The 22,472-nt window shown below is 39.3% G+C and overlaps 1 protein-coding gene across 11 annotated transcripts in view; it reads right to left on the bottom strand.

Annotated features, from left to right (window-relative positions):
- Positions 1-22,472, bottom strand: part of TLE4 (TLE family member 4, transcriptional corepressor) — a 144,567-nt gene that overhangs the window by 75,382 nt on the left and 46,713 nt on the right. For 7 of the 11 annotated variants that reach the window (XM_082470951.1, XM_082470952.1, XM_082470949.1 and 4 more), the window contains exon 6: positions 21,838-21,912. The exons of the other annotated variants lie outside the window; for them this stretch is intronic. In XM_082470951.1, coding sequence (XP_082327077.1) covers positions 21,838-21,912 — 75 coding nt within the window. The remainder of the gene's footprint in view (positions 1-21,837; positions 21,913-22,472) is intronic. 11 annotated transcript variants of the gene reach the window in all.

Genomic DNA, 22,472 nt, shown 5'->3' on the forward strand with positions numbered 1-22,472 from the left:
TGTCTCATAGGACCAAAAATAAGCACTAACAGCCTCATTTTCCTGTCCATCCAGAACTTTCCAAAGGCAAAAAACATACCCCTAGTCTGTAGCACATGCCATTCATAGTGAAGACTTCCTGGGTTCCTTACTTGTACTCTATTCTACCTCAAAATAGCTCTAACACTAATCTTCTCCTATTCTCCATTGTGCCCGTCTTAAAGGAGGATCCCTTTCCCTTCTAAGGACCAGACTCCTCCCCCCGCATCATCTTTTCTTCCCTTCTCCCTTCGTTGCTCCACCAATTCTCCAACTTCCGGTCACCCCCACGTCCACCAGACAGGTGGTTCTGTCACTGATTTTGCTCTTCTGCTTGCAAGCCTAACTCCAGCATCTCTAGCATTGTGTTTAAGACGAATTGCCTACCTAACACTAAGAGAACTTGAGGTAGCACTTTTTCAGGAGGGGAAAAAAACCACTATATTTTAATCACATTTTGTGTCCTCCACTGCCCCTAACACAGTGCCTTGGCACATAATTGGCACTTGATAAATGTTGGTTAAATTTAATTAAATTAACCTTCTTTTGCCCTCTTCAGCTACTGGTCTGTGTGTGTGTATGTCTCTCTCTCTCTCTATATATATATCTCCTTGTCTATGGAGAGCCAAATTTCTTTAAAAACTAGTGTAAATTTGCAGTCCCCAGTTCTTAACAACCTCCTCCTGTAGACAGACAGACAGACACACACACACCTTACTCCTTAACCCCCTGTCATCTGGACTCCAGGCCCACCAATCTCAAAAAAACTGATGATGATTCAGATAGCTATTTTTTCAAGATGTCACAGTCATCTCTCTGATACACCTCAGCCAGAGCCAGCATATCCTCCTTAGGAAACTCTCCTCCACCTGCTTCAGGAACACTACAGTGATCGCCACAGCCTCTCTTTAGTTCTCTCTCTGAATGCTGCTGTTAGATTTCCTTCTCGGCTTTTCCTTGTTTACTACAGAGGTAGAGTCCTAAACCTTTGGCTCCTTTCCCATGCTCCAGTAGCCCTGGTCTAACTTCTTGCCAGACCAGTCTACTTGGCAGTTCAGCATTACCTAAAATGAAATGCTTAACACAAACCCTTAAGTAACTTCCACTGGCTCAAGTTATCAGTCACCACTGATTTGTTTTCCTTCTGTGCTCCTATATCCATCATCACCAGATCCTGTCAAATCTCAATTCCAGCATATTAGTCAGACCCTCATCATCCCATACTTTGATTAGCGCAAGTCTCCATTAGCTCATTTTGACTGTAATGAACCCACCCTGCATCATCACTGCCAGTATTTTTTCCTCAATTCATGGCCTCTCCTGTCTCTTAGAACAACCTCTCCATTACTTATCTAAGTTGTACTCACCCATCCTGCTCAGCTCATGTTTCACCTGTTCTGCAAAGGCCTCTCCAAACGTGCCATGTGTCTACTTACAGGACGCCCTGTATCATTCATTGGCACAGGCTGCCTCATAAAGGTACTGTCACTCATCTTTTTACGGATAAGAAGACCTTGACCTGCCAAAAAGATTGTGACCTTCTGGAGAGAAGAGACCACCCTCAGGACTCTTTGTACCCCTGGCACCTGGCTCACCACTATTTACTCATATGGCCATATATTTAAAGCTTTTGGTAAATTAAGTTTCTACTAAATAAAAGAGAGTTCCTATATATTCTTTACCCAACTTCCACTAATGTTAAAATGTCTTACCTACCCATAGAATTTGTCAAAACTAAAAAAAAAAAAAAAAAACTTACATGCTCAATTTACCAAAACTAAAAAATTAACATTGTACATTACTATTAATCAAACACAGACTTCATTCAGATTTCTCTTGTTTTCCATTAATGTCATTTTTCTGTTCCACAATGCCACAGTGCACTGAGAGGTTTTAATTTTTCACTTGCTTTTATACCAAAATTATAAAGCCCTTCCAATGATTTTATGAATAACAACATCCAAATTACAATAGTATCGTTAAACAGAATATGCCTGGAACTTAGGAGAGAGAGAGAAAACAAATGAGAGGGGACAACCATAAACCCATTTTACAAGTCATCCACTATACGTACAAAATATCAAACAAAAAAGCACACTCAGGGCATCCTGTAGAAAGGAGCAATTTTTAGCAAGTGTTTAAAATATAAAACTATCAGATAAAAATGAGATTAAGTAAGTTACCAAAAGGTAGATGATAAAAATATAAGACAGATATACTGAAATACTTTAGTAGGTTTTTAAATATTTACATCAAGCAAATCACTTTCTGTATTTAGTGGTCATTTTTAAATTTCTTTGTAAGTTTTCTCCTTAGAAACTATCCTAGCAGCACAGTGACAGGTATAATTGATAATGATTACTGGTTAGTCAATAAAACCAATGTATTAGAGACCATCTTCTTTACATAAAAACAGTAAGTCACCAACAGCTAAACTGAACTTTACCCTTTACTCCATCAAAAAAAAAAAAAAAAAAAAAAAAAAGGCTTTATCAAATTACAAATAACATTCAAGAATTCAAAATTAAAAAGAATCTCTATCAAGGACTCTCATCAATAGAGAAAAACTTACAGCAGATTCCCTGGAAAAGGACTCAGGTTTCTCTGGATATTATTCAAGGAGCTGGGGTAGCATAACCTAATGGACTTCCCTATAGTACAGCAAAAGCTTGTGGATGTTTCCCAATAGCTTACTGTCCTCTGATCGCCACCCTGTCTGTGTTAATTACACAGCAATTAACCTGCAAAGGTTTACTTTATCCTATAGTCACCAAAGAAACATAAAACCTCTTGCTTTCTGAAGACAGAGAGAAAGGAAATGGATCTTAAGAGTACACCAGTTCAACCCTGATTTATTATTAAAATAATTTAAGATAAATCACCACTCTAATCACAAAGCAGCAGGTTAAAAAATGCTTACCTTATAAGGAAAAAAGAAAACGATCAAGCCAAAAAAATAAAAAGAGGAGAGCATAGACTGCAGTACCACTTAAACATTAAAATAAAATACACTCTATGTAACCATAACTGAAAAAAAACCTACTGAGAAAGATACATATCTTGAAAAATTTCTTCTGACTGGGCTTCCTAGGCCATTACTATCTTGGGTGCCTTATTTAAAATAAAAAAAAAAAGAAAAAGAAAAGAAAGAAAACACTCTCATATCAAACCGGGATACAAAATAAAAATCTTTTTTTCTTTTCCCTTGATGGGCCATTCAAGAGAATAAACATTAAAATGGAGTGAACTTTAAACTTAGGCAAATAAGTACTCCATTAAGGTAATTAATTTAATTCTGAAAAATAGCCAGTAATTAGTTCTGAAAATACACAGCAGTGAGGTAGTAAATGCAGCTACAATTCTGTTAATAGGTTTTTACTGGAGATCCTGTAACAAAGAATTATCTCCTCACAGTTTCAAGTTTGGAATGAAGGGAGAAAAGAACCACTAGAGAATCAGGTTCATAGGAAATGTCTTTTGAAATGTCTATCTGCCAGCAAAAAGAGAAATTCTTTTTAATCAAATGTCCCCAACTGCTTGATGACCAGGGCTTGACTGGTCAATGACCAAGCAGGAAGCAGGGTGAGTGCAGAAGCTTAATCCACACAAATCCCTAGCAACTCTGCACAACTCCAACTGGAAACCAAGCAGAGGTTTTCTTGTCCACCACCCTTCATTTCTACTATGCTATCAACAGAAGCCTCCAAAAAAAACCCAAAAAAACCAAAAAAGCTTCATTCTTAGAAGCAATGACGCCGCAGCGGCCACGAGCACACTTACTAACAGCGTGTGACGAATAGGACAGTGGGCCCACTTGGAGGCGTCCTCACGGCAAAACTTGAGACAAGTCAAGCATCGTAAGGAACGGTAACTGTAGTAGATTACAGCATAATTTTAAACCCAGTTGCCAGGAGTGGAGTCCACGGTACCACAAGAAAACAGGTGGAGCTGTGGGACATGCCACGAGGCCAAGGACGAGAAAATGGCTCTTCCAACCAGCTGGCCAAGCTAGGTGCACTGAACATGTGTGCCCTGATCCAAGCAGGAGACATTCTTCTAGGGGACGAGTAAGGGAGGGAGCAACAGACCCAGGAGCTGGGCAAGAGAAGGCAGCAGACTCTGAAATGAAGCAGCAAGCACAGAAAAGGGCCCGGAACTGGGCTGGTAGCTACGGTCCTCGGACCGTGAGGGTGCGCGTTAGGAGGGACCCTGTCTGTGTGGGCTGGGCTGAGTCTGAGAAAGGAGATCCTGGATGATACGTGCGGATGCAACATCGTGAAGTGACATCAGAGCTACTGTCTGGAATCCTTACCATCTCTGTGAGCAAGAGCAGGTCACTTTACGATTTCAGACCTCAGAGTTCCTTCATGTAAAAAGTGGAAAGGGTTATAAAATCTACCTCCCCAAGGCTGTTGGGAAAATTATGAGATCGTGCATATAAAACCCATAGCGCAGTGCCTGGCAAATAATAAACACTCAATAAATGGTTGCTGCTATTATTGGAAAAAGGTATCCAGAAGTCTATACCCACACACACACTCACTCACGGAAAACGAGGGGAAGGAGGAAGGGAGGAAGGCAGGAAAAGCTCTTCTTTACAGAAGAACATTAATTTAAAAGGAAAAAGAATTTAGAATTTACCACTTCATTACTCCAAATGTATTAACAGCGTCAACAAATATTAAAACCACTGGGTAAAATGTTGTTGGGGAACAGGTTATTCACATGTCAAAGTATCATCCCAGATTACTAGCTTCGCCAACAATGTGATACAACTGGGAAATACACAGCATCACCCAGGTACACAACATCACCAAGGTAGTGTTTTTACTAAAAATACTTAACCTGAATCTAAACATCAGAAAACAATCAGACGAGTCCAAGTTGTAGGGCAGTCCACCAGGCTGGCCTGGAATCTTCAAAATGCCAAAGTCATAAAGTGAAATCGCTTGGGGACTGTTTCTTGGGGGTGTGAGGGAAGACTGAAGAGACAGCACAACAAAGCCACTCTTGAATGTGAGTACCAGATTAGGCGACAACTGCTACGAAGAAAGACGAGCTCTCAAGGACTTTCTGTGGACAACTAGAGAAATACGAATATGAACTATACACTGGATATATGGAGGTCGTAACTGTATCATGCTTATACTGGAAAACTGTTTATAGAAGATGCACACTGATGCTTTAAGGGGTGAAATATCATGTCTCCCTGCCTCTTACTTTCAAACAATTTGGCACACACAAAGTATATATCTGTCTGTATGTATACACATTACAAAGCAAAAGTGACAAAATATTAACTGGTGAATCTAGGTGATGAGTACACAGTGTTTGTTTTACTATTCTTTCCACTTCCCTGTAGTTGTAGAGGTGGGGAAAATAGGATGTGCCCTTCTAGACAGAAGATTGGAAGTTCTTGCTTTGAACAAATATCTCTAGCAAAAGCTAAAAGTTAAGTGAATCCATAGAAAGAAGCAAGACTATAAAAAAGAACAAAGGAAGGAACTTTACAACCTAAGCTTATCTGTAATTCATTCCTGATGACTTAAAACATGAGATTTACTGCAGGGGAAAGACCAGCATTTATAGCAACCCAACAAAGATTATCACTGCAAGGATAAGTTCCTCACACTAAAACCAGAGATCTCTATGGTCCTCAAGATCTCTGGACTGGTCTTTAAGGGGAAGACAGGTAACAAGCGAAGAAGCAAATTCCATGAGTCCTGTGCCAAGGATTCCACTGTCTTAACTTGCAGTTTAACTCACAAAGTAACAACAGCAAGAAAAGGACAAAAGTCCCCCAAACCTGAGTTATTATATTAACATTCCCATCAGAAATCCTATTAGAATTTTTTCTGAATTGGTCCATAGTTTACTAGGAGAAGTATTTCTAAGCAAATTAATAATAGAAATACATTTTCCTGGAGGCTGGTTTAAACTATTTAATGAATTTTTTGAAGAGATTTTAACACATTATCTTACTGAAACCAAGGCTTCCATTTTGTGTTGTAGTCATTAAAGTTACCAAGCTAAGGGATCCTGCTCAGAAAAGCTCTCTTTAGTTACTTCACAGTGTTCTTTAAAAGTAAAGCTGCATCTAAAAAGCCTATCTACTTCAGATTCTTCAGTAACACTGCAGTTGACCTTAGAACTTTAGAAGTAGAATGAACCTCAGATGACAGCTAGATGAGTTGCTTTCCAACATTTCGACCACAACTCCTGTGTGTGAATGTTGTATATCTGCATAGAATAGACATGTAAATGAAACAAAAGTTTAACAAATACCAAATACTATGTGCGGCACATTTTTATATTTTCTATTCTCTTCTTTTTTAAAATAAAAAATGTTTACTATTGATTTCACTGCATAGTCATGAATCTAAGGAACTGCAATTTGAAAAACACTGAACCAGGCTGTGATACTGTGATTTACAATAAGAAATATATATTTGGTCTTAGTTCACAGTTCCGGGCACAGGGCTCCAAAAATTCTAGGAATTTCCTAAGTGAAGAGAGCAATAAAAGGTGTCTTTTGTTATGTTAATGACGTGACTTTCGGAGGGCACTTGTGGTTGGGAGCCGGTTGCTAGGAGAACCAACCACATGACCAGAAGGTTGGACCTTTCAGTCCCACGAACCAGACCTTCAGGGAGGGAGGGGAGAGGGGCTGGAGAGTTGAGTTCAATCACCAATGGCCACTGTTTTAGTCAATCATGCATATGTAAGGAAACCTCCAGAACAACCCAAAGGACAGGGTTTGGAAAGCTTCCAGGTCGGTGAACACAGGGAGATTTGGGGAGAGTAGCGCACTTGGAGAGGGTGTGGAAGCTCTGCACCCTTTCCCCATACCTTGCCCTATGTATCTCTTCCATGGGACTGTCCCCAAGTTACATCCTTTTATTAAAATACAGGTAATTTGGTAAGTTACATGTTTCTCCGAGTTCTGTGAGCTGCTCTAGCAAATTAATCAAACTCAAGGAGGAGGTTGTTAAAAACACAGATGATAACCTGTATTTGGGATTGGTGTCTGACGTGCAGGGAGGGGCGGCATTCCTGTGGAGCTGAGCCCTTAACCTGTGGGATCTGATGCTATCTCCAGCTGAATTGTACGACACACCCAGCTGGTGTCAGAGAATTGCTTGGAGATCTGGCAAACTATACCACATTGGAATTGGGTGCAGAATTTTACAGGCCAACAACTGCATATGTGAGGCACAAAGTAAAAGTCAGTGGGAAATTGTATCCGCATCAAGAATGGAACCCAAGTCCTCACCATCCAGCCCAGTGAAGTACCTGCTGCCCCATCAGGACCTTTCTTAACTAGGGAGGTCTTAACACAATTGGTAAGTAATCGTTCATTCGTAAGAATCAAGAGACAGCACCTCTGAAGAAGTGACCTCTGAACTAAGACCTGAAGGATGAGAATGAGAGCACCTAGAGCTGCGAGAAGAGAATCGGAGATGAGAGAAAAGCAGGTGCAAAGGCCCAGATAGGGAAAGGAGCCTGCAGTGACCAAGGAAGAAAAAGAAGTCTGGTGGGAACTCAGTGAACAAGGAGGAAGTGGGGTCAGATGCAACATTATGGGAATCAGACAGATCATAGACAGAAAGGGCTTTACACTTTCACTTAAGAACAATGAGAGCTTTAGGCAGTGGTGAGTTTGTTGTTGTTAAGTTTGAACTTTTAGTTTGTACAAAACTGGTAAAAGCTGGATAATTATTTGTTGGCTATATGTGTTAACAAATACCTTCTCTCAGTTTCTGGCTTATTTTTTCATTTTCTTTAAGATATCTTCTGATGAACAGACTCTTTTAATTTTAACTGAGTAATATCTTTTTCTTATGGTTTGAGCTTTCTGTGACCCATTAAGAAACACTTCTCTACCCCAATATAAAAAGTCTTCTTGGTTGTTTTTCTTCTCTGAAAGTTTTAAAGTTCTGTCTTTTTATAGTTTTCAGAGTGACTTCTGCATATGATGAGATAGGTGGATCCAATTTCATTTTTTTCCAAAAAATAACCTACTACCCCCTCCAGTGTCCATCTTTTTCCACACTGATCTGCCTGCCCCTCTGACATATATAAGTCGATCAATTTCTGAGTACTTTATTCTATTTCATTGGCCTATATAAAGACATTATAGTAAGTATTTTGAGCTAGAGTATTACATAATCTAAACATTTTTAAAGTTCACATGGTATGTGGAGACTGGATCTGAGAGCGGCCAGGATGAAAGGAGAGACCAGCGAGAAGGTAATACAGGGATTCAAACCAAAAAATAATGACTTGGATTAGGGCTGTGGCAGTACAAGTTGCAAAGAGTAGAAGGAGTTAAGGCCTATTTCGGAGATGGCACCGAAAGACGTGGTTATGGAAGGAGAAGGGGGTGAGAATTAACTGGAAAAATCGAGATACCTTGCAAAGATGGGCCCCAAGCAACTGGGTAGATGGTTGTACTACTTACTCAGATGGGTCAGAAGAGAGGAGAAATAGGCCTACAAATACAATCTTGTTTTACAATTTTTTAATTAATATTTTTATAGAGTAGTTTTAGGTTCACATTTATAGCTTTTTTAAGATTAGAAAAGTTTTATGAATAACGAAGACAAGCAGAATGGAAAGAAATTGGAAGTCACGCATAATCCTACCAGCCAAACAAAACTATAATGTTGATGAGCCCATCCAGCATTTTTTCAATGCATATATAAGCATTTTTAAACAAAAATAACATCATGCTGTCTTGTTAAATGCTTCTTTTCCTATTCAGCATATCAAAGAACATTTTCCCATACCCCTAAATAATGCTTTGACTGTATCACTCCTAATGGCTGTACAATACATGCCATTGTATAGATATGAGAGTTCACTTAACTAGTCTCCCAACTGGTTAAAGGTTAGGTTGTTTCCAATTTTGAGATATGTATGGAGAGTCACCATGGTTTAGCAATATATCACTTAAGACAGTTCCTCTACAAGTTACAGAATACCCAAATAAAAGTGGCCTAAATAATAGGGTTTTTGTTTTTTTTGTTTTTTTTTTAAATAATAGGGGTTTTTATTACTCGCATAACAAGTCCAGGCTCGGCTGGATGGCGGCAGTATCAAGGCTCTGGGTCAGCATCTCTGGTTCTCCTGACCTCTCTCATATCCCATGTCCCCCAGGATGGCTGCTGCAGAACTGAACATTAACTCATCCTCACACAACCATGGTCAAGCACGGAAAGAGGGCAATTTTCTCTTTATGGGTCTTTCGTTAAAGAGGAAAAGGCATTTCTTTACATCTCCTTGACCTGGACAGGGTCACATGCCCACCGCTCATCTGTGAGGAAGGCTGGACAGAGCACCTGGACGTTTTAGCCACAGTAGGAGGTAGGTTCAGCCTGCAAGAAACAACCAACAAAGCCTGCCTTGACATTACCTTTGCTCGTGGGCCATCTGAGGATATGAGCTGAAAGGAACCCCAAAACAGCCTCTGAGTTTTCAATCCAGGTAGACAGCAGCTTAAATTGTTCTCCTGACCTCAACAGTTTCTTTTCCCAGATATTAACTTATACAGAGCTGTGTCTATAAATTGCTTTGGATCAACCCAAAAACATCTGGGAAAATAAAAAAAAATACACGACTGCCACTTTGCTTCGGGATCACAGTGGCACTGTCCCTGTTAAGTCACAGAAGACAACCTGAGCACCAAGATAAACTCTCCCCCTTTATCGGAATCTACCAAGGGGAAAAAAATGCATGAGAATCACAAAGGCAGAATAGCCACGGAGCTGCCTTCAAAAGGATTCAAGAACGTGCCATTAAGTTTTACTTAAAGGTTTGGGGGACGGGGTTAGCTCTAGCTCTTGCTTATTAGGTCAACAGCATTATTTAAGTTTGCAATATTAATATATCCCATGAAGTAGTGTTATTCACAAGTAAGATGGACAAGATTTTCTCAAGATGGAGAAATGAAGAAAAAGTACAGTTTATCATAAGAGAATAAGATAATTTATAATTTCAAAAACAGGACTCCCCCAAATGTAGTGGCAATCCCTGTGCTTTATGTCCCCCCTTACTGGTCCCTGCCCTTTGTGTGGTCCTCCAGCAGCTATCCCCCTCTGTCACCCACAACTGCCTATAATTAGCTTACCCTCAGGCTTTTGCTTTCAATGGGTAACTGCTACCCCATCCGGTGTCCCCATGTGCTTGGTTCATAACTTTGTATAAACACGATTCATCCATCTATGGATCTACCTCTCCCACGAAATCATGAACACAGGGACCAAGAGGCAGGGACCAGTTCTTAGTCATCATTGTGCCCCAGGCCTTTAAAAGGTACATGTATGAACAGGAGACTAACAAAAGTATTCTGAAATACTTACTTGCCTGTATTTTCTTTTGATACAACTATGTGAAGGCAGCTGCAAGCTCCAGTTAATACCTCTTAATACAAAAAATATCCCAAGCAATCATTATCATTAGTTGTTCAAGATTAAATGTTTAATGTGGTTAACTTATTTTCCGTAATACCTATGACAGTATCAACATAATGCAGTTTTTTGTTGTTGTTGTTGTTTTTAACCCGCCAATAGTTCAAGAAACTCCCTCATCCCCGGGGCACTATTCAGAAACAAATTCAGTGTAAACTTCTGATTTCCAGGTTTCTGAACAATTATGCTGCAATGTCTCCTTATAATGCTATAGACAACTGCCTTCTGTCTACACACATTCCAACAAGTATCGTGCTATGTCAGGATCTTGTGCAGTTCGATTCTTGGTAAGGTGCAGGCTCAAACATTTTTTGTCATGAGACCCTATGTGAACGTAAGACCAGAATTTCTCCTCTGGACAATGTACATCCTCCACACACCCCCAACACACACAATTCTGCCAACATTTCAGGGAGCTAATGGACAGCCTGATAACCAAGCATGAAACCCAAGAAGATCCAAGGACCCAGGTTAAAAATACCTGTCTTGGTACTGGTGTTTATGACAACTTCTGATTCTTACATATGACAGTAAGTTACAAAAAGCAGGAAGAAACACAGTATGAGTCAGGAGTATCCAACTGATAGGTGGAGCTAGTATACACTTCAACTTAGGCTAACCAATTACTATGTGCATCAGGCACAACCAATTTCACTTCCCTTATTGAGCTCTGGACCCTAAACACTGTACAATACTATAATGGATCTCAGGATAAACAGCCTATTGATCCCAGTGTAAAAGAAAGAACAGAGTCAAGGGAACAAATAAGGGACAAGTGTAACAGAATGTTTAAATGTGTGAGCTCTGAAGTCGGTCTAAGTTTGGTTCCCAGTTCTGTCACTTCCTCCCTGTGTGGCCTTCAGAAAACTACTTACCCCTTCAGAGGCTTGGTTTCATTACTGGTAAAGCTGGGACAATAATACTCCCTTCCTCATGGGGTTGATATGAAGCTGAAACAAAATAATGTCTACAAATGCTAAGCACAGTACTAACACAAAGCAAATAGTCGATAAATGCTTGCTATTTTTAATTACTCCCTTAGGGAAAAGAATATAAGGCTAGGGATGTAAACCTAGAGAAGTAACTGTGACACAAAAGGCCCCCAAGTTTTAAAATAAAAATTCCAGAGTCATCAAAACAAATAGGTTTACAAACCATACAATATTAGAAAACTGGAGAGCACTTCAGCGGCTATCAGCTCCAGTCCTGCATTCTACAGGTGAAAAAGCTTTTAAATGAAATTCCTAAGATCACACTACAAGTGACACCCGGGATCGTGTATGTATTTCCTACCAGTCCACGCTTCCTTCCTCTCAACCTTGGCTCAAAATTGTGGGACAAAAAATCAAACTGCAAAAATAGGTCAAAATAGAATATTTGTTCATTTAACAAATATTTATTAAATATAATAAATTAGTGCATGTTTACTGAACAGTTACTGAGTATTTATTATACAAATATTTACTGAAAATGATGAGCTACATATTGTTCTAGGCACCACGGCTATAAAAGGGAACAAGATCCCACCTGCTAGTGAAGGGAAATTAACACACACATAAACAAATAAATGGTAAATGCTCTGAGGAAAATAAAACAGGCTACTGTACAGAGAATGAACTGGGTGAAAGAGCTACTAAAATCTGCCAGCCAGGGAAGTCCTTTCTCAGGAGATAACATCTGAGCTGAGATCTTAATTTTTTTTTTTTAACATCTTTGTTGGAGTATAATTGCTTTACAATGGTGTGTTAGAGTTTGTGCTGTATAACAAAGTGAATCAGCTATACGTATACATATATCCCCATATCCCCTCCCTCTTGCGTCTCCCTCCCTCCCACCCTCCCTATCCCACCCCTCTAGGTGGTCACAAAGCACCGAGCTGATCTCCCTGTGATCTCCCTGTGCTATGCGGCTGCTTCCCACTAGCTATCTATTTTACACTTGGTAGTGTATATATGTCCATGCCACTCTCTCACTTCGTCCCAGCTTACCCTTCCCTCTCCCCGTGTCCTCAAGTCCATTCTCTATGTCTGTGTCTTTATTCCTGTCCTGCCCCCAGGTTCTTCAGAACCCTTTTTTTTTTTTAGATCCCATATATATGTGTTAGCATATGATATTTGTTTTTCTCTTTCTGACTTACTTCACTCTGTATGACAGTCTCTAGGTCCATCTACCTCATTATAAATAATTCAATTTCGTTTCTTTTTATGGCTGAGTAATATTCCATCGTACACATGTGCCACATCTTCTTTATCCATTCATCTGTCGATGGACACTTAGGTTGCTTCCATGTCCTGGCTACTGTAAACAGTGAGCTGAGATTTTAAAGAGGCGCATGAGGAAGACCATGTCAAGACATGGAGGATGGGGGTTCTAGAAGGTAGAAGAGCTGGTGCACAATCCCTCAGTCAAGAAGATGCCTGGGATATCCAGGGACAGAAGAAAGAGACCAATGTAGCTAGAAGTCACATGAATCGAGTGAGGGGTATGTGAAATCAGAGAGGTGGGTGAAGGGTCAGCACACACAGAGACTTGTGGGCCATGGTAAGAAATTCAGACTTCATTCTAAGCAAAATGGGCAGCCATCAGAGACAGGCTTTAAGCCGGGGACCACACAGATCCAATTTATATTTTAGAAGACGATCATTCTGGCTGCTGTGTACAGAATGAAGAACAGAAAGACAAATGCACAAACAAGAAACTCTATCAGGAGGAAGCTGCTGGAGACCAGCAGAAGGAGTACCTGGGACCAGGGGGAGATGGCAGAAGCAGTCACCCTTAAGAGAACAGTCTAGAGGCACAACAGACACCATTTTTTAAATGAGAGAAAGTTGTTCTATTGAGCTTGGATTCTTCCCCTTCCTCCATCAGCCAGTCTCTTGGATACTGACAGGTAAGGACCTGAGTTCTGAGGGGTACTGGAAAGAAAGCAACCAAGAAAAGAAAAACAAACAAAAAAACCCGCAAAATGGAATGGGGAATAGCAATAACAAAAGCTACAAAAATCAAGACAGTGTGTCATTAGCAAAAAAACAGATGCCCAGTTTAATGGAACAAAATAAAGTCCAGAAAATGGACCCCACACAATATAGTCAATAGATTTTCGACAATGATGCACAGCAATTGAATGGAGAAAAGACAGTCTTTTCAACAAACGGTGCTGGAACAACTGAATCGAATGTCCGTCTAGGGGGGGGAAAAAAAAAAGAAAGAAAAAGAAAAGAAACTCAACCCATATCCCCGTATCTCACGCCATAAACAAAAATTAACTCAAACTGGATCATGGGTCTAAACATAAAGCTTTTAGAAGAAAACCTAAGAGAAAATATTTGTGGTTGTGGGTGAGGCAGAGATTACTGAGAACCAACAGGATTCAAAAGTTAGGACTCTAAAGAAGAAAAATTCATAAATTAGACTTCATCAATGTTCAAAACTTCTGCTCGTCAGAAGACATTATCAAAAAAAAAAAATTAAAGGATGACTACAGATTGGGAGAAAATATTTGCAAAATAAAGTACATACGTCCAGAATATTTTTTAAAAATTTCAAAATACTTGATAAAAAAAAAAACTGACTCAAGAAAAATAGGCAAAGATTTGAGCAGATACTTACCGAAGAAGATACAGAGATGGCAAAGCAGCACATAAAAAGACACTCAACATCACTCGCTATTATGGAAATGCACAAAAACACAAGTACCACTATACACATATCAGAAATGGCTAAAAAATCCCAAAACCTACCATTCCAAGTGCTAGTGAGGATGTGGAAAAAAGGTTCTCTCATACATATTAGTGAGACTGAAAAACAGTATGGTCATTTTGGGAAACAGTGTGTCAGTTACTTTAAACATACACTAACCATATAACTCAGCAATCCCACTTCTAGGGGAAAACTTACAAAATTTACAAAATTCTGTATGTTAATATCTACTCAGGCTTTATTCACAAACACCAAAACCTGGAGACAACCCAACCGTCCTTCAAGGGGTGAATGGCTACATAAACTGGTATATCCATACTGGAATATTATTCAGCTATACAAAGGAACTAACTGCTGATACAGGCAACCACATAGACAAACCTCAAATGCATTATGCTAACTGAAGATGAAAACTCAAAAAGCTACATAGTGCCTAATTCCATTTATATGACATTCTCAAAAAGGCTCACTTTGGGAGAAAAAACATCATGGGCAGTTGCCAGGGACTGGGGTAGGGAAAAGGACTGACTACAAAGAACAAAGGAATTTGGGGAGGCAGGGCAAGGCAGGAGAGAAAACTTCTGTACCTTGATAGTGGTGGCAGTCACATGACTTATACTGGGTTGTCAAACTCACAGAAGTATAAGCTAGAAAGAGTAAATTTTACTTTATGTAAATTATACCTTGATAAATCTTTAAAAATATATAGAATATTAATAATGAATATGTATTGCTCCCAATTCCAAATTAAAAAAAATACAAATTTATAAATGCATGCAGCCTCATTTTTACCAAGTTTTCTATTACCTGTTTCTCCTTATTCTGCTATCCTTGGACACTAAAGTTGTACTGAAATTAAAATGTGCTAATTAAGGTTGATTTATGTGTAGTAAAATATAAAACCAGAAAGCTTACAAACACCAAAACCTTAGTAAGATGATTTAAATGTAATCTGAGGATCATTTCAGAATATGTTTCAGGAAACACTAAAAAATATTTAAATGTGCCCCTTTAATGGGCTGCAACGAATGAATGAACAAATGAATGAGTAGATGTAATCATTAAATCATTCTTAGTATTCTATAAAAGGTTCTAACCTTTTCACAAAAGTCCTTAGGAGATAAGATCACAAATGCATTTTTAGGGAGACTGATATGCTAGGGAGCTTTGAGGAGAACACACACCAACAGTCCTTAAAACGTAGCCTAAGTCATCAATCCTTTAATTGCCTGTTTGGGGGGAGCCTGCCTCCTCTCTCCCAGCTTTGAGGGACACAAGGCAGGCTGGGTCCACGCGGGAAAAGGTCTGGCTAGATGGGAGTTGGTGATGTTGCTTGTAGAAACATTACTGGGAAGAAGTCAGTAAGAGAACTAGAAAAGGGGAAGCAAAATGGGAACAAATAAAAAAAACAAAAAACCACCACACTAACCAATAAAAAAGGGATAACAACGTGCAAACTTGCAAGCTGCCTTGAGTGAAACCTGCTTTTCTGTGTAACACTTCCCAACCAGTCCTCTGGACCCCTACACAGGCTCCGCCTGCTGTGCACTGGTGTGAATGAAATGCAGATGCACAGGCTCTGGGAAACTCCACTTTCTTCTTAGTGGAAGCCCAAAGCCCACATGCTTTAAGCTAAGTCAGATGCACCCACCCAGACACATTGTGCAACTCCCGTTAACACTGTGAGCTTAAATCTACCAGGAGCTATGGAAACGCATTTATTAGGGGGAAGGAGGGAAAGAGGGCTCCCCCTTCAACAGGAGCAAAACAGTAGCACTTCATGTTAGCAACAATTAAGAACAAACAAAACTGACTAGCTTCTAGAAATTTCTTCTAGAGAAGCTTTGTAACAGAAATTAACAGAGTGTACAAAGTAAGCACAAATTAGAAATCCTGTTCTTTATCTAGGTTTATTAGGGAGTTCTGAAGTAGAGACAGGGTTTAAAAATTACTTAAGTATATGAGAGTCTTTGATATGAGAGAAGGGAAATTACTGCCTCTTAGAGCCTCATCAAATTATTGCACAAAGATAAGATTATGACTACATCACTCAATAACACAGTCCCCTGATCCACAGTAAATGAACAAGTTAAAAAAATAAAAATAAAAAAACAACCAAAAGTGAGGGGCACACATACCAATATAAGATAGAGGAATGTGTAGAACGACGTTAAAACTGCTTTCTTTGGATTAGATGAGCAGGTAAGCAAAGCCCCACAACTGCAGAAAACCAGCCTCCGCTCTCCACCCCCAACCCTTATCCCACCACTCTACGTACATCATGTAGTCAGTGGCCGGCATATTTTATAAAGTCTTTAAGCTCCAGGCACACTGTTGAGTAAAGACAGTAACAAAGCTGGAATAAAAATCTCTGATATAACAGAAATCTATTTTATAGCTTGTTTTTAAGTTTATTCCATATAATACACATTTAGAAAATACCGATAGTAATCAGAACAACAAGAGAGGGAAGCTCACCTGTAAGTTCACTGAAAAGTAGTCATTTAAAAAACAGTGTAAAAGCTGAGACGTTAAAGAAAATGTTTTATGCACAGAACTCACAACAAACTATGATTGTAGCACATGAGTTCAATTGCCTACCTACACCAGAAAGTCACCTTAAGAGCTCGAGGCCTGTGAGGTCAAATACTGAGCGTCTCAGATTCTCCAGGAAAGCGGAGGGACGGGGCTTGGCTGCAGTTAGTCGGGAAAAATGATTCCAAAACAGGAGTGGGGCCTGAAGAAAGTGATCAGGGAAGGAGGGAAAAACTCAAAACAAGGTAGCTGATCACTACTTTAGGCAACTGAACTCCATCCTGCGGGGACCCCTCTGTGAAGGACTGTACGCGGAAAGCATCTCAAGGTCGCCCGCCAAAGGGTCCGGAGGGGAGCGCTCCACTGACTGTTTACGTACGAGCCCAGGACGACCCCATGGAGACGAGAAACCCCCTCACCCCTCCACGCTGCACACGCCGAAGTGAGCAGTGGATTCCCCACAAAATGCACTGGGGAAATGAAAGAGCTTCCCAGTGCAGCTGAGGGGAGGCGTTGTCAAGCCACAGAAAACATGTTGTAGTGGCGATCACTGGAGAGAAAGGCAGATAAGGAGGGTATGAGGTGGGCCAGGGAAGGACAACACCGTTTCTGCACTGCAGGATATCTGTGCCCAAAAGGGGTGAAGAGTACAACTTCTGCAAAATTAAGAATACCTCTGGAAAGCCCTTTATTAGCAAACACAGAAGAGATAAAATACGGCTCTCACAGATACTTCCACACATTTTTGCTTTTGTCAAAAAAGTGAAGTTGTATTTTTATTTCAAACTTTGTGCTATTAGAGGCTGTGATGTAATGGTGGGGAAAACACATATACACACGTTTTAATATATACACATATTTATATCTTTCAGCTTTTTTGCCTAATGGCTAATTAGTTTATAAAGATAACAAGGGAAATTATCACGATGGTGGATCTAAATGCCTCTGAAACTTAAAATGGCTGTTTTTAAATCTATAATGGAAAAAGAGGGACATACCATTTTGAAACTGTCATACTGCAAGACCTTGTGCCCGAATGCCAATCTAAAATGCATATATGTGTACACACACACACAATTTAAGGGCCAATCATAGGACAAGGACAATAAAACAAAATGCTAAGAGGAAGGAAAAAAACCCCAAGAGTATTGTCTTTCTTTTTTTAAACTAACTCAAACACATAGAATGGTAAAGGCATAGTCATTTAAATCATTGCCTTAGTAATACAAGTAATATTTAAATAGATTTAATAGTGCTGCTCCAAACCAATGAATTATGGGTTTAAAACCTATTAAAATGTAATGTTTTTTTCCTGAGCTGAGAGGAGAGAGATTTAAATCCACTGAATTTTAATATTTCAGCTTGAGCTGCAGGAGGTAGAGAAAGTCCAAATGAACTATTCCATCAGCACCATTCAAGCATGAACATTTTAATCAGTTTTACTTCCTTGGAGTTCTCTAACACAGTTTACGCTGTCATTCTGAAAGCACTTAACACAGAGAGTGTGAAAAACCACCAAGGCTTGTGATTGCCTTTACAACTGATGGCAAATAATTCTGCAGACTTCCTATCATTAAAATGTCACTGCTAAAAATTGAGGTTCAGCATTTCTTGTGCTAAACTGCATTTTCCTACAACACCATGGCATACCTGTTCTTAAGGATTTTTTAAGGGGGTGTGCTTTTTTAAAAAATGCACATTTCTATCATTTCTTTCCTCAAAGAGGTTAAAAAAGAGGGGGAAGGAATCCAAAGGAACCCCATTTTCTATTTTTACAAGCCAAACATTTTCTTTTCCGATGTTTGTACCAACAGAACTTTTTTCTTAATGGTAGTTTCTTTGGTGAAATTCTTATGAGGTTCCAACTTAGCCTCCTTTATTAAACATAACCACATTCACACAGCACGTGCTGATTATATAGTGTAATGGATTTAAAAAGCATTTTAAGATAGTCAGATGACTCAATTTAATAATACAGGAAATGAAAACATCATTTCTAATTAGATCGTATTACTGATTTAAAACTACAATTTGTGTGTTGTTCCAACAGTGTGATCTTACAGAGATTCTAATTTAAAAACACAGTGGCTAGCAGGACACATGACAAGATCTAACTAGATGCGTAACGCTCCCACAGCCCATTTGGGGGAACTCCGGGAGAGCTTCAAGGAAATGTGAACTACGAACAATTCAAAACAAAACACAAAATATTAACTATAGAAAACAACACAGGCATTTTCCTGGGGTTTTTTTCCCTATAAATAAAAGATAAATGATATTTAACTTATTTCAATCTATCAACAGTTTTAAACTGAACATGACCTGTGAAAGAAATCATTATAACTGTGTTTCATTCCATTAAACACAACTAGCTTACTGTCAAGAGAACAAGCCGCCTCTCCAGGTTTCGGGCTCACTTCAGCTTTTTGCATTTAAACTGCATGGATCACTGGTTTGGCTCATTTACCAACGAAGGTAGAATAATACTGCAGAGTTAAAAAGGTGCTTCATCAGATTTCATTAAATTTGGGAACATTTGCGCTTGTCTGGATGGTGTGCATACATATAAAACAGACACATACGCAGTGAGAAATAAATGAAGGTCTGCAGGGGCTTAGGTGGGTCTTTGCCTCTCAGGAGGAAAACTTTCATTCCCTGGGTGCAGAAAATCACTGACGACTACCTAAAAATCAAGTCACAAAAATCTAAAATTGACCTCTCATCACTTTTGGTAGCAGGTCAAAATACCACCACCTCACAACACAGCCATGCCTAACCAGACACAGAACAGCAGGTGCATTTAAAGTTCCACAGTGTTACAACTGAAAACTACTGGACACAAGGCACTAAGCAGGGCTGAAACAGACAGAGACCGAGAACAGCAGCCACAGAAATGCATCAAGCGAGTTGGGTGTAATGGGGCTCTTTCCTTCTCACTTGGTTTGTGGCTCCCTAAATCTGCTGGGTTTGTTTTTTCTATTTCTGCAATCTGTTTTGCAGGACAGTCAGATTATGTGATTTTGATTCCATTTACTGCTCAGATACAAATAATTTGGAACTGCCACCAGATCCACCAACTACAGCACACGCTGCTTGGATAGCATGCAGCTCTAAGTTAGTTCTTCAAGTAAGTTTTTAGGTCACCAAATTAAATTAGCTTTGTTTTAATAATTAAATCCATATATACACAATATGTCTGTCAGTTACTCAGCTACAGTCTAATAAATCATCTTCTCCCTGAGAAAAGGCCATCTGCCATCCCATTCAAAACAAAGTATGTAAATGAAATAGATATAAAACAGTATTAAAAATATACTTGATGTGATCAAAGGGAACTTGTTCTGCTTATACATCTTCCCTCATATTTTTAAGCAACATTCAACACAAAACAATGTGTTTTTGATTTAGATTAATCTCACCACTGTACCGACAGTAACTAATAAGACTCAAAAAAGAAACATAAAAGCATTCTGTTTTCCTAGAAAGGGCTGCCAACCAGACATAAGGTAGGATGGCTACGTGTATTTTAGCAGTTCATACAAAAATAAACACCAAGCCAGAAATGACCCAGGCAGCTCTTCTATAGGTCCTCGCCCACGTATTCTCTCCTTCGACAGCAGACTGTATAGCGGGTGAGGAAAGGAGGTCCTATCCCTAGTGACCTTGGGAGATTCGGTAATCGAAGTATATCCCAAAAGGAATACAACATGTGCTTCAAGCAAACACAGCTGGTATATACATATACACTAACTTTAAAATTAAAGCTTTCTCAACGTTAAAAAAAGAAATTTTTATACTGCCGTTTTCTGGAATTTTTGGAAATAAAAACTAATTGTGAAATCTATTCATCTCTCATCTCTCCACCACCCCCCGAACACAGAAAATATACAACAAACGAGTCTCTACATGGCTTGTTCTGATTCAGCCTCTTCTTTCCAAGGGGCACTTCTGAGGAAATAAAGGTTACTCTTTTCCATTTATTATGTCTTCTAATTTACTACTGGTATTTTCTTGTGGTCAGAGGGACACAAAATAGAGCTCAAAATAGCCCATTAAAAACAAGCTGCAATCAGACTATTGCTCCACCACCATCGGCAGCCATCCCAGAGTTCTGATTTCCTTGTTAAAAGACAGAGGCATAATTGAAGCAATATCTTCACTTCAGACTGATTATCAGGCGACCCTTATCCGCATCTTCACTCAGCAATTTGAATTTTAATGAAAGTAAATGGAATAATTAGCATTTCAAAGTGTGTTTGATACACTGAGGGAGAAAAAAGGGAGAAGACTTTTGTGTATAATCTATACACAAAAGAAAGTATTTGGGAGGGGGCAGAAAGAGGAAAGTACAGTTGTAGTGTCTTCATTAGAATAACCTAAGGAACTGCTCCTAACAGCTGCATAAACAGAGATGTGAATATTGTGCTTTTCTCAGCTAAGATTTTTTGCCTTTATTATTTCTAAGTTTTAGCATCTTATTTTATTACTGGTTACCTTAATCGGGAAGAACAAAAATGTAAGTGGAGTTGGAGTGATTGCTCAAACCTATGAATTCCAGCAGGATTTCTATGCAACGTTAACGGTACTAGGAAGGATTTTCTAACTGGGCCGCTGATTTTGCAAAAAGGTGTAGTTCATCAATTATTTCTACTACCAATGGACACTAGTCCTTAAAGAACCACTCATCACACGGGAGGAAGAGTAGCAGGGAGATGCGAAAATGTACATTTTATTTTACTAAAAATGGTATTAAGATACTCTATATTTGAGGAAAGATAAAAGAAATCAGGTCATTTTAACATCAGGGCAATGTGTCTTTTTACTGGCAATAGGCTAGCAACAGAGGCTGATTGCAAAGGAAAGAAATATTATGAAAAAGAACTACCCAGTCTCCTTAGGGGGAAACTTTTCAGGAACACTGTCAACTTGAATTGATGAGAATATGTCCACAGTTTCTGACAAACTTCATGTGAGACTGAAGGCAAAGTGCTTCATTTCACTTTGTGGTCCTCTATTGCCTTTTGCCCCTTTGGTTGAACAAAATTTAAAAAGAGAGCGAGAGAGAGCTGGTAACACACACTAAGATGATGAGAGCTAAAATGGAAAGGCCACGTACCCCAATGATGGCGTTCAGTTCTGCCATGGTCACCTGCTTGGCCCGTTCCACAGCCTGCACCACTTGTTGCTGGTGCTATAAATGAAGATCAGAAACAGAATACAATTATTTGTTTTCTAGTCAGTCAAGAACAGCTTTTCCTAACATGTCCTCTAACTTTAATTACATGCAAAACAGGATTCAGGGGTCTCCATATTTCAAATAAAAGCTCTTGGGTGGTGGATGACTAAATGTCTAGGGTACCTCTGTGTCTACAGTGCTGAGAAGTAACTGGACAACCAACTGCAGGGATCATCCCTGCGCCCCCATGAAAGATGCTCCCTTACAACTGAGAGAAGAAGCAACTTAAATTTTACTTTCAAGTCAGTGGTGCACTTTGACCCAACATCTTCCACAAATACTAACAAAACAACACAATCCATCTCACCTGCTTTCTTTGTCTTTTTCTCTGCCACTTACATAAGACATGTTTTGAAAATATTTCCTACAAGTGCTTATTAAGTTTCCACCTGGTATTTGTTAGAGAAGACACTAGAAGGACATATAGAATTCAATGTTTACGTTTCTTCTGTAAATGTGAAAAAAGCGCTCATATTTTCATTCCTGTCATGAAGGGCTGCATATTTAAAAGATAT

Source organism: Balaenoptera physalus (genome assembly GCF_965194825.1).
Source record: "Balaenoptera physalus genome assembly, chromosome: 7".
Lineage (NCBI taxonomy): Eukaryota > Metazoa > Chordata > Mammalia > Artiodactyla > Balaenopteridae > Balaenoptera > Balaenoptera physalus.